The sequence below is a fragment of the Malus sylvestris genome, chromosome 7 (assembly GCF_916048215.2).
Source record: "Malus sylvestris chromosome 7, drMalSylv7.2, whole genome shotgun sequence".
Lineage (NCBI taxonomy): Eukaryota > Viridiplantae > Streptophyta > Magnoliopsida > Rosales > Rosaceae > Malus > Malus sylvestris.
This window is the reverse complement of record NC_062266.1, coordinates 11,673,173-11,686,495: the sequence shown is the minus strand read 5'-3', so window position 1 is coordinate 11,686,495 and position 13,323 is coordinate 11,673,173. Positions and strand designations below refer to the sequence as shown.

The 13,323-nt window shown below is 35.5% G+C and overlaps 1 protein-coding gene and 1 long non-coding RNA gene across 2 annotated transcripts; one reads left to right on the top strand and one right to left on the bottom strand.

Moving 5' to 3' along the window:
• The first annotated feature begins 7,843 nt into the window (after positions 1-7,843).
• LOC126630584 (receptor-like protein 7) lies at positions 7,844-10,969 on the top strand. Its single transcript, XM_050300712.1, has one exon. The coding sequence runs from the start codon at positions 7,905-7,907 to the stop codon at positions 10,752-10,754; it is 2,850 nt and encodes a 949-aa protein (XP_050156669.1). The 5' UTR covers positions 7,844-7,904; the 3' UTR covers positions 10,755-10,969.
• Positions 10,970-11,327: 358 nt separating this feature from the next.
• On the bottom strand, positions 11,328-12,454 carry LOC126630592 (uncharacterized). The gene is made up of 3 exons (XR_007626049.1): positions 12,129-12,454; positions 11,415-11,551; positions 11,328-11,384 (listed from the first exon to the last, which is right to left on the bottom strand). It is a non-coding gene; the product is annotated as an uncharacterized LOC126630592 (long non-coding RNA).
• Positions 12,455-13,323: the final 869 nt, after the last annotated feature.

Below are 13,323 nucleotides of genomic sequence, written 5' to 3'. Positions count from 1 at the left end.
ACTCGCACCTAAAGTCGGACTTTGAGATGAATAATCTTGGGAAAACTCTACACTACCTTGACCAGAAGTTTCGAGTATAGTTCTAATGATATTACATAAGGTTCCATATCAAGACATGCGGCGCCATATTTGAGTGAAATTAGTGTTTATTGTACTTAGCTCATAGCACTAGATCGGACATCTCAAGTGCTAATAATCATTTGACATAAAGCAGCACTGACTACACGCCATCCCCAAATTGGTGTTATCGACATTTTTCCGTTAATACAGATTTGGGGTTACTCTATTCCTATGCATCTCAGAATAGATCACACCTTATTGATCTTCGGAATGAGGCATACCTTGTGGGATTCACTGAGTTAAACTCTCTATCTGATCTGCACAAGGTACATTCCTAAATGTTTATGTCTTTACTATTAAGGAACACTGCAAAATCTTAAAGGTCAACTAGATAGACCTTAGTTTCAAAATCTTCGAGTTGTTCCAAAACCCACCGTATCTCACGTGAGATATGGTCGAGAACTCTTGTTGAGCATATTTAAAGTCACTACGATTTTCATCCATCGTTGAGTCTTAACAATGATCCATGAAGAGAACGCCATATGTATCGACCAGATCATAAGGCATCCTAAAAGTCAACACTAAGAATATTGTGTCTACATAAGCATAAGCATCAGAAGATTGAAGTCAAGTAATCCGACCTAGACAACCTTGTCGACCTCTATACGATGTCACTGCTGAAGTCTACGTTCCAGAAGCTTGTTCGAGGAATTGGATGCGTAACTTTCTCAACTTTTTTCATTAGTCATCATTTTTTTAATATTTGTCAATGGAAAACCGAATTGTTGATGATTCCATTTTTCAATATTTGTCAAGGAAATTTATTGCGAATAATATGTTGTTGCATGTCATTAATGATCAAGACTTCTTAACGTGACTTTGGCAGATAGCCTAGTCAATTTGGAGTTTTTAACACTTGGCCACAAATCTTGGAGCTCTCCAAATCAACACTTCTTGACGTGACTTTAGAAGACAGGATAGTCAATTTGGAGTTTTTAACACTTGTCACCGCATATCTTGGAGCTCTCCAAACCATTGATCTTCATTTTTAATGGACTGTACTGTATGTTTCAGAACATGATGTGGTTATCCATCAAAGATCAGATGGAACAGGTCAACTTTATTTATTTATATATTTATATTTGTACAATTGATATTGAGATGTACGGAATGAATGTTATTAATTACTTGAGTTACGCTAATCAACCTTTTTTTGGACAAATGTTTACTTATATGAGCTCAGAGTACCTACAAAATAAATAAAACCAAACACAATTAAATATTTGCAACTGCACTAGATCAACAATAGTATTTTAGGGGCAAGCATGAGAGCGACTATTATCCAACTATTATGCGAATGTTAAAGGTCGAAGTTCAAGAATATGTACACTTCCTAGAGACATATGTAGTTGGAGGAGGTTTCCCCATGGTTGGGGCCTCAACTCCAAGTCGAAGTATTGTCTCTTCCTTGCTTTCCCTTGAGTTAATGAGTTACCGTGATATTTCTTTTCTGATGAGAAAAGAACTTGCAGTTTGAAAAAATCAACATAGACCAAAACCAAAGCACAAGTTCCACACATAGACCAGTATCCACTCCACCGGTCGAATTAAAACCTTGTAGCTTGCGCCCAGACGGGGATAGGTTATACTAGGGTGCTGGAGCCGAAGGGGTGCTGCTGGATTTTCAGCCCACTTTGGGCTCCCTATCCCGGGGTTGCTCCTTCACCTTTCTCTTCCTTTAAAAAAAAATAAATAAATAAAAAGAAGTTCTACACTACTCTTAAATCCTTCTGTGCCACATGATCTTAGATTACTTTCGTATTATTTAGGAGGGTTTTCGATTGCTTTCATGTTTGTTAAGAATTGGGTCTTTATAAATACATCATTTAACTTGGCTGGAGTAAAGTTTGGTATGATGTAGTCACTTTGTGTTGTGTAGCAATTTTGGCAAAGTTTTGTAATCAGTTTGTACTTCTTTTTCTCTTCCTTTCATTTATTTATTTTTTACACACTTGCTCTCCAACCATTAGTCTGGATCTTGAGGTCGAAGATCAGATGGTTGAAGTCAAGTCAAGTGATGTAAGACAAGATATGAGTCACTTCGTATGAAGAAATATAAATAAAATAAAATGTTTCAAATTAGGAGAAGAAGAATTAAAATTGGAAAATATTGGATTAAATAAATATGGCAACAGAAAAGGCAGCAAGAAATATTCTGGTGTCATAGTTAGGCTTGTAATATGTCGTTTTAAAGAGAATCGCGAGTAGAACAAGAGGAATGATATCATGAGCCCATCGTGTTTAAGAGGGATTAAGCTTCCAAAACCTAAAAATAAAGTTTGTAATAAGTTTCGAACTTTTCAATTGTCGTCTGATTAGTGCCATTTACTTTTGTTTTAATTCTCTAAGCCTTTTGAGTTGTCCAGAAGTGTTGTAAATGACTTATTTAAGTCATGGATGTCATCGATTGTAATCTTCAACTCATCAATTAATCAAATTAACCTTTAGAGTGTCTATCAAACTGGTGGGTTCCAAAAACTTTGGTTCTTCAAGGATTTATATATTTTTAATCCAAGTAATGCTATTCGTACCATGTTTTTGTACCATATTTCTATACCACCTTAGGTGGCATTTGATGTGGACAGCTACATCATTTGAAAAATTTGCAAAACTCAAGGAAAGGAAGGAGAAAGACGAGGAATACGACAATCATTATTTAATTAACTAGTTTTTCTTAATTATTAGTTTGTTAAAGAATGAACTAAATTTAAAAATCTGATTAATTCAAATGATGTGGTTATCCACATCAAATGCCACCTAAGGTGGTATGAAAATATGGTATAAATAGCATTTCTAAAACCAAAAAAAAATGGTATGAAAATGTGTTGCATCATCAAGCCTTGTGTTCTTGTATGGTGCTGCTCATTTTTCTAACTTCTGATTCACGCAATTTCAAAAGTTGAAGATGACTTCAAAAGTTAACTCATGTATCAATTAGTCAAGAGCATCTCTTCTTACGCATGTAGAAGAAATGCGATGCACTTGTCCCTGTTACACCTGTCTCTATCACTTTTTAGAAATTATATTGCGGAATAATTTTATATTGATGCCAATCTATAAAGGGTAATGCTAGAGAGACTAAATTTGAAAACTAAATTTGCAATATAAATGACATGTCTCCAATAGGAATAAGCACGTTTATCAACGTTTAAGTAATAAAACAACCATCAGTTTCCATGTCCTTTAGTTTTCAAAACTTTATCTACAAATTTAGTCTCCATAGCATTACTCGTCTATAAATAGTTGTGTCACTTTGTACTTCCATAGATAGCTAAGAGTGCAAAAATTCAAAAGATTATTGTTATGGAGTTACTTGGTATCACTACAAGAAAACACCTTTTTAGAGGAAACCATTTCGTCAGGTAAAAGTAAGTTTTCAGCGCTTAAGCTTTTACCCGAAATTTAAAATATTTGACTATGAAATGCAAGTTGGGAGTTCGGGATCTTCACTCTCTAACTTGAGAGGGAGTGTTAGTTAATTAGGTTCATTGAACAATTAGGCTCATTAAATCTTCTACATGGGTTCATTGACGTTTTTGCATTAGGCTCATTGTATAAAGGAGTAAATGGTGTGTATTTATAATTAATCCATATATTTTTATTTACTATATATATATATATATATATATATATATATATATATATATATATATATATATATATATATTGTACATTTGAGAATGAATGAAAAGTAAAATTGAGCCAAATACGTTTTTCTACTATTTTCTTATGGTTGGAGAAAATTTTCATTATGACAGGAACACAAGTTGTACACCACGTGCTTTAATAGTAGTGGTGTGAAATTTTATTTTTTAAGTTATTAACTTTTTAGCACACGTATCCCACCATTTATATAGTGACACATGGTGTATCACCCCGTATACTGGTCATACTGAAAAATCTCTCCTTTGGTTGGGGCCTCAACTTCAAGTCGAAGTATTTCCCCTCTTCCTTACTTTCTCTTGAGTTAATGAGATGTTACTTTTCTGATGAGAACAGAACTTGCAGTTTCAAAAATGCAACATAGACTAAATCCAACATGATAAATTTCGCTACACCTGCACTCTTGACATAATATATGTTAGGAGTTTGAAAGTCCTAAAATGAAGAAGAAATTGGGTATCGAATAAAAGTTTCGGGCCTTAAATCCATCCCACTTCAAGCCAGTGCAGGAATTGAAACTGATGAGTCTAATGCTTTAATTTGATGGTACGAGTACGAAACTTTCATCCCCTTTACTATCTGTTGGTAACCTGTAAACGAGTTGAGTTTATTGGGTTTGAGTTATGTTTCACCTGACTCGTTAAGCTAATGAGTCACGCGCACCTAACTCGTTAAGCTAATGAGTCATCCAAATTCAACCTGTTAAGCTCATGAGTCACCCGTTAACATTTGTTTTTTTTTTTTGTTTAATTTTGCATTCCAATACAAATTACACATTTTTGAATCAATATTTCAAGCGTGTAGGTCCAACACATATAGAAGTACCCAAATGCAGAGTTGATAAGTCTTGCAATTAGCCATATAAATATGATAAAACCTTACAAGTAGACCTAGCAATTTCTTACACGACCCGTTAACACAATACGTAAATGACACGAAAATAACAGGTTTCGGGTCAAAACAATAACTAATTGGGTCATTATCGGGTCACATGATAATAACCCGTTAATAATGGGTCCTTAACAGGTTTACACGAGAGTGACACGCGGGTAACCTGTTTCGACACGATACGAAAAAAAGTTATTTTGATGATTTTAATTTTTTAAACTACTAAAAAAAAACTTACTATAAAATACAATAGATATAATGAATATGTATATATTGTTTATTAATTATTATTCAATATAAATTTTAAAATTGAAGTTTTATTTATTTATTTATTTTTATAGTATATTATAGGCAAAGATTAAGATTAAAAATCATAAAACACATTAAAAATAAAAATATCAAGTAATTTAAAAATACCAAACACATTAAAAAAATTATAATAATTAATTTACATGTGCAAAAAATATGCAAACGCTCGTAGTCGCATCCTCTACGCTTTGAGGATGGGTATATGATCGTGTGAAATTTTAAAACCATACAAACTCTCATGAATAATATTTTTAAGGGGGTTCAAAATAAGCAAAATTCATAATCATTAATGTATAAGTCTGAAAGATGTGAAAGCATAATAAATGTTCCTAATTGCATCCTCAACGCTTAGACGATGGTAACATGGTCGTTTAGATTTTTAAAACCCTCCAAATCTCATGAACAATGTTTTTTATTTGAGTGCAAAATTAATAATAATTATTGTAGAAGTGTGAAAAATGTAATCACTCGTAATGAAAAGCTTTATAACTTTCACGAAGGGGTCAACTCCGAAATTTAGTATGTATATACTAATTTAGTACTATGTTTTACATTTTTTTTTGGTCAAATTATGTTTTTCATTTTCATTTTTATTGATTTAAAATATATTTTTCTTAACGGGTAACGGGTCGGGTCATATTACCCGATAATATTAACAGGTTAATTTTGGGTCGGGTCATATTACTAGTTTACTTTAACGGATATTACATGACACAACCCGTTAAGCTATCGGGTATGACACGAACACGAGAAACACGACACGAATGCCAGGTCTACTTACTAGAGTGTCAATACAAATATCATAAACCCTTACGGAAGGAACTCATGAGATCAACTATGAATGTGTTACATATATGCAAAAATTAACCTCTTTTTTTTTTCTTTCTGTTTTTTGCGGAAGAATTTTCAAGCCTAACATGTGAACAAACAACGGGGCAACGTGGAGCGCATGTGGCCATTGGGATATTATGGTAGAACCTCAACTTCTGATTTCACGCCATTTCAAACATTGAAGACGACTTCAAAAGTTAACTCATGAATCAATTAGTCACGAGCATCTCTTCTTACGCATGTAGAAGAAATGCGATGCAATTATCCCCGTTACACTCGTCTCTATCACTTTTTAGAAATTATATTGCAGAATAATTTTATATTGATGCTAGTCTACAAATAGTTATGTCACTGTGTACCTCCATACATAGCTAAGAGTGCAAAACTAAAAAATTTAAAAGATTATTGTCATGGAGTTAATTGATATCACTATAAGAAGACACCTTTTGAGATGAAATCATTTTGTCAGGTAAAAGTAAGTTTTGAGCACTTAAACTTTTATTCGACATAATTTAAAACTTGAGGGGGAGTGTTAGTTAATTTGGTTCATTGAACAATTGGACTCATTAAATCTTCTACATGGGTTCATTGACTATTCTACATTACGCTAATTGTATGAAAGAGTAAGGGTAATGATATTAACACAACTCATTTTACTTCCAACACACCCTTGTTAATCTTTGTACATTGATCTTCTATCATTCACATGATCTGAAGGCCAAAAATTGAGAGTGGTGTGTAACAGGTTAAAATGGGTGTATAGATAGCACCACCCAAGAGTAAATGGCGTGCATTTGTAAATAATCGATATAGTTGTATTTAATATATATATATATATATATATATATTGTGTACATTTGAGAATGAATGAAAAGTAGAATTGAGCCAAATATGTTTTTCTATAGTTTTCCTATGGTTGGGGGCTCAACTCCGAGTGTAAGTCCCTTCTTGCCTTCTCTTGAGTTAATGAGATATTTCTTTTCTGATGACAAAAGGGCTTGCAGTTTGAAAAATGCAACATAGATCAAATCCAACATGAAAATTTTCGTTACACCCGCACTCTTGACTTAATAAATGCTAGGAGTTTGAAAGTCCTAATGATGAAGAAATTGGATATTGAATAAAAAGTTTTGGCTTCAAATCCATCCCACTTCAAGCCAATGCAGGAATTGAATCTGATGACTCTAATGCCTTAATTTGCTGTTGAGAGTCCGAAACTTTCATACCCCTTACTATCTGCTGGTAACCTGTAAACGAGTAGAATTTATTGGGTTTGAGATGGGTTTCACCTGACCCTTTAAGCTAACGAGTCACCAACACCCGACTCGTTAAGCTAATGAACTACCCAAACTCAGCCTATTAAACTCATGAGTCATCCGTTAACATTTTGTTTTGTTTTGTTTAATTTTGCATTCCAATACAAATTACACATATTTTCATCAAGATTTCAAGCATGAAGGTCCAACACATTTAGAACTATCCAAATGCAAAGTTGGAGGACGTTTCTCTCCTACTCAACGTCGACAAGAATACCTATTATTCAGGATCGTTTGCGATTGCTTTCATGTTTGTTAAGAATTGTATCTTTATAAATACACCATGTAACTTGGCTGGAGTTAAGTTTGGTACGATGCACTCTTTTTGCCTTTCGTAACCATCTTGGCAAAGTTTGTGATTGGTTTGTATTTCTTTTGGGGTGTGCTATCCACATATCCCATATTACTTCTCACACACCCCTTGTTAATTTTTGTCCGTTGAACTTCTTCAATTCATTCAATTTGACGGCAGAAAATTAGAAGGGTGTGTGAGAAGTAAAATGGGGTGTGTGGACATCACACCCCTTTCTTTTTCTCATCAAGTCGACTTGTTTCTTGAATGGTGCTGCTGATTTTTCTAACTTTTGATTTTTCTCATCAATTAGTCAAGGCATCATATCAACTTGTCCCTTCTACACCCGTCTCTATTACTTTTCAGAAATTATATTGTGGAAGAATTTTATACTGATCGGTGCCAGTCTATAAATTGTTGTATATCACTCTGCACTTCCATCATACACAGCTAAGAGTGCAAAAAAAATTCAAAAGATTGTTGTTATGGGGTTACTTGATATCTCCATCATTCGCATGGTTTCAAAACTAGTACTAGTTTTGTTGCTGTTTCATCATGTGGTTATTGCTAACTCTTCCTACTCTTCGCAGAAGCAGTATCCCTCTTGCCCTGATGAGGAGAAGTCCGCCCTGCTGCAATTCAAAGACAGCTTTATTATTGACAAATCTGCTTCTAGCGATGGTTATCCAAAGGTTTCATCATGGAAACCAGCTGAAGGAGAAAACAGCACGTGCTGCTCATGGGAAGGTGTCAAGTGTGACGAGAAGACAGGTCATGTGATTGCCCTAGATCTTGGTAGCAGTTGTCTCTACGGCTCTATCAACAGCAATAGCAGCCTCTTCCGCCTCGTTCATCTTCAAAGGTTAAGTCTCTCTGATAATAACTTCAATCACTCTCAAATTCCTACTAGCATTAGGAATTTTCCAAGCCTTACTCATCTTGACCTCTCTTTCTCTGTCTTTTCTGGTCAAGTCCCTTCAGAAGTTTCACTGTTATCCAAGTTGACATACCTTGATCTATCTGGCAATGTAGATCCTTTGTCAGAAGATGAGTATCGTCCCTTGTTGAAACTTGAAGCATCAGATCTTGGAAGCCTAGTTCAAAACTTAACTAGTCTCGAGGTACTTTCCCTCAGTTTCGTAAACATATCTTCGGCAATTCCTCATTCAATGGCTAACTTATCATCTTTGAAAACCCTAGCCCTCGTGGAATGTCACCTGTTTGGTGAATTTCCGGTGAGAATTTTCCAGCTACCAAACCTAGAAATTCTTTCTGTGAGATACAACCAAGATCTGACTGGATATTTTCCTGAATTTAATCGAAGTAGTCCTCTCATGCTTCTGAAAGTTTCCTATACCAGGTTTTTCGGGAACATACCCTCTTCGTTTGGAAACCTTGATTCACTGCAAGAGTTGGATGTGGCTCAATGCAATTTTTCGGAAGGGTTGGTTCCATCTTTTCTTGGGAATCTTAGGCAGCTCACTTATCTAGACATTTCAGCCAATAAATTTGGAGGTCCAATTCCTGATTCCTTGGCAAACCTTACCCAACTGGCTACTTTTAGGATTAGTACAAGTCGATTAACTGGTCCAATCCCACCTTGGCTAGGCAACTTTAGCAAACTAGATTACCTAGATTTTGCTTTTAATGAACTGAATGGTTCAATTCCTGCGTCATTTTCCAATCTCACAAACCTTCAGATCCTTTATCTACATTACAATAGTCTGAGTGGTGTAGTAGAGTTTCAAATGTTTCAAAATCTACACTTTCTTTACCAACTCCAATTAAATTGGAACGGTTTAGAATTTGTCACTGAATCCAGAATTTTGAATTCAACAGTTCAACAGTTCACCATTCTTGGATTGAGTAATTGCAGCCTAACAGAATTTCCAGCCTTCTTACAATATCAGAAGGGTTTGCAGCGTTTGGACCTTTCTGGAAACAAAATCCGAGGCCAAGTACCAAAATGGATGTGGAACACAAGCATAGAAACTTTGGTATTGTTAGACATTTCTCGAAACTCCATTTCAGACCAACCTCCACTTTTCCTTCCTTGGGTGAAACTGATATGCTTAAGGTTTACGTCCAACATGTTTCATGGATCACTACCGATACCTCCACCAACCATGCGAGAATATGCAGCTGCAGACAACAACTTTACTGGAGAAATCTCACCGTTGCTTTGCAATGTGAAAAATCTTCAGTATCTTGACTTGTCGAAAAATAACTTGAGTGGCATGCTTCCTCAATGTCTCGGAAACTTTAGTGATGATCTGATTCTTTTACTTCTTGGAAACAACTCTTTTCACGGAATTATTCCTCAGACATACAACAAAGGAAACAAGTTGAGAATGATTGATGTGAGTCATAACAAGTTGCAGGGGCAGTTGCCGAGGTCATTGGTCAATTGTATAATGCTTGAGTATCTTGTTTTGTCAAACAATCGATTCAATGATGTTTTCCCCATTTGGTTGGGGACTCTTCTAGAGCTAAAACTTTTGGCAATGCGCCATAATGGATTCTACGGTGTGATTGGAAAGTCTAGAAAGAATGTCGATTTCCCTAAGTTACGCATTCTTGATTTGGCTTACAATGATTTTACTGGTGCGGTTCCATCTCTGTTTCCAGATATTACTGTAAACAAGTCAACATATATGTACACAGACGTAGTTTATGATGTCAATGGATTCATGATTGTTAACAGTGTTGAATACCAACTCACTATAGCAACAAAAGGTTTGGAGCAATACTACCCAAAGATTCGAGAAGAATTCGCATCCTTCGATATCTCATGCAACAAATTTGAAGGGAAAATTCCAGAATTCATTGGGAATCTTAAGGAGCTTCGTTCGCTGAATCTATCCCACAACATTCTCACTGGTTCTATCCCATCATCCTTTGGAAACTTGATGAAGCTTGAATCGTTGGACCTTTCACAAAACAAGCTCTCAGGACGTATCCCCCAACAGCTGGTGCAACTTAATTTTCTTTCCAGTTTCAATGTGTCTCACAACAATCTCACAGGTTCTATACCACAAGGAACCCAGCTTACTTCTTTGAATGTCACTTCATACGAGGGAAACCCAGGGTTGTGTGGAGATCCATTGCCAAAGATATGTGGAGATCCTAAGGCCCCTGAACTTCCACCTTCAACCGTCGATGAAGGTGATTCTAGCTCAGAAGGCATATTTGAATTGGATTGGAAAATTGTTTCGGCCGGATGTGGAAGTGGGTTGGTAGTGGGAGTAGTTCTTGCAGATGTTGTGATCACAAGGAGGCCCGACTTGTTTCTTAAGATTGTTGGAATGATCAGGCAAATGATAATGAAAATTTAGAGTACTAGTGGGGGCGTAGAAATACAGTTTGTTACTGTTACGCATTTCTTGTTGTCGTTTGTTTTCTCTGTTGTGGTTTCTTTCCTTCACTTTCTATATGTTTAGTTATAAGTTTGTATCAAGTTATGTAAGTGTATGTCCCTCCTATTTTCTTGTACTTTCGGTTTCTTTTCTTTCTTCTTTCTTTATTTTGAGGGTAAGGTTTATGTCCCCCCTGACTAGGTGTAACTTCTTTTTTTTATTCAATAAAATTTCCCTCGTACCGTCGAGGTTTCTTTTAAAAGAAAAAGAAGATAGAAGGTATTGGTGCTTTTTAACTTTTAGTTGATTGTGTTGTTCAAGTTCAAGACTCAGCCCTATATATCATATTGTTTTTAAGTTATATCAGTTTGCTTGTACTGTCGAGCTTCTTTAACAACTAAATGGAGATAGAAAGTAATGTAAATAAAGGTAGTAGAGTGCTGCATGTTTTCATGGATTTGGATTTTCTGAAATTAGCATGAAAGCAGCTATGTTCATTTGAAAGGATTCTTATTCATTCGATTAATTGGAGACAATCTTTTCAATCAAATACTTGTACAACAGTTACATATTTAAGAGTAATGAGTATAGCAAGAATTGTCTAAAATTCTAAAACCAGAGCTACGAAATTTGTACAACATTTTGTTCCAATCATTGGAGGGAATGAATGAGAATGGTGAATTACAAGGGAACTGGTTTTGCAGGAACAACTTGTAAACTGAATACATCAGTTGTGCAATAGGGCCATAGGCAACAAATGCAAAAGGGCTGGTGGACTTGAAGTGCAGAAACAGAAAACATCAATGTCGTTAGCCCTAAAACTTGTGTTATATCATTGATGAAATAATAATGTTATCATTAATATAAATATCTATCTTATAAATTCTCCTCAATAGTTTTCATGTAATTTCTCTTTTGTCGTGCAAAAAACATTTTCACGTGAAGATATTATAACTTTATAAGAGTACTTTTATTTTATGTACCATTTTTCAAAATTATTGACATATTTTAACAAGAAAATTAATGGGAAAAAACAAGTCATTAGTACATGTGAAGAGGTGAAGGCGAAAGTCCCACATTGGAGAATAACAAAACCTTTCATTTTATTGACATATTTTAACAAGAAAACTAATGGAAAATAACAAAACCTTTTTGTGTTTTTGTGTGATGAATTCATATTTACAAATAGAGAAACAAGACTGTTAAAGCAGAAATGACAGAAAAGGTTTCCAATCCAAATCCCTAATCGGAAAAATATATCATACAAAAACACAGTTGTGATCCAAATTTTAATCAGCAGAAAGACCCAACTATAGTTGTGGATCCAAATTTTAATCCAGCACAAAGACTAACCTTTTGGAATTGAGGAATCAAGGTGGGCTGTCGAGACTCGAAACGGCGAGAGGAAGCTTGTGGGCCGCGAGGGTGAGTGCGAGGTGGGCGAGTGGTCGACGTCGAGGAAGGACTGAGTGAGGCTGAGATGGGGTACGAGTCAAGCTGAACAGCTGCTGAGTCGTGAGTGAGTCTCACAGACTCTGAAAGTGAGACAGCGCGGGGGAGAAAATACGAAGAATGAAAGGAATGAAGGGGAAGGCTGCCAAAACGAAGAAGGGAAGGAAGACGTAGTTTGGGAGTGAGGTGCTTTTCGAAGAATGAAAGGAGTGAAGGGGAAGGCTGCCAAAACGAAGAAGGGAAGGAAGATCTAGTTTGGGAGTGAGGTGCTTAAAAAAAAAGCACATATGAAAAAAAGTTGTAAGGATTTTAGGTGTTTGGTAAACTGAAAAAAAATGGCTTATTTTGGAAGTTGCTGTGAGAATAAGCTGAAATCAAAGGAAAAAGGTGAAGCTGATATTTGCAGCTTTGGAAAACTGGCTTTTTTTCAAAGCACACAGAGCTACAGTGCTCATTTAATGAAAATATCCACTATTAAACTGTTTTTTTTTTTCCAAAAGCACTTTTACAAAAAATTTTACCAAACGCTCTGCTGATTTATTTCACAGCCGCTTATTCTCACAACAGCTTTTTTTTCAAAGTACAGCAATACCAAACCAGCCCGAAGTAGGACGTCGCGTACAACTTAGGGGTTAAAAGGATGTTTTCTCTGTGTTGGTCTCATTCCCCCGTTTTCTTTTTCTCATTGCTTCTGAAGAAACCAAATTGCAGATTTCTTTTCAATTTCTTATTTACATGTTTTAAATTATCTCTGTAAATTTAGGTGTTTTTTTTTATTTTTGTTAACCTTTCATTTTAAAAAAAGTTGAGCTACCATAAAACTAATTGACAATACGAGAGGTAGCTTAACTTCTTATAAGCCTATGCAAGGTCCCTTCTTCCATTGACGTGGAACTCATTCTCTTCTTATAAGCTTATGCAAGGTCCCTTCTTCCATTGACGTGGAACTCATTCTCAACACATTCCCTCACATGTGGTGAATTTTCAAACCTAACACATGAACAACACAACGGGATGACGTGGAACTTGTGTGGCCGTTTGGCTTCACACGTGGGACGACATGCTCTGTACCATGAAAAAAAAATTAGGATTTCAC

What these genes read in the sequence shown, in the direction of transcription:
- LOC126630584 (XM_050300712.1), top strand. Translation starts at nt 7,905, where the DNA reads ATGGGGTTACTTGATATCTCCATCATTCGCATGGTTTCAAAACTAGTA.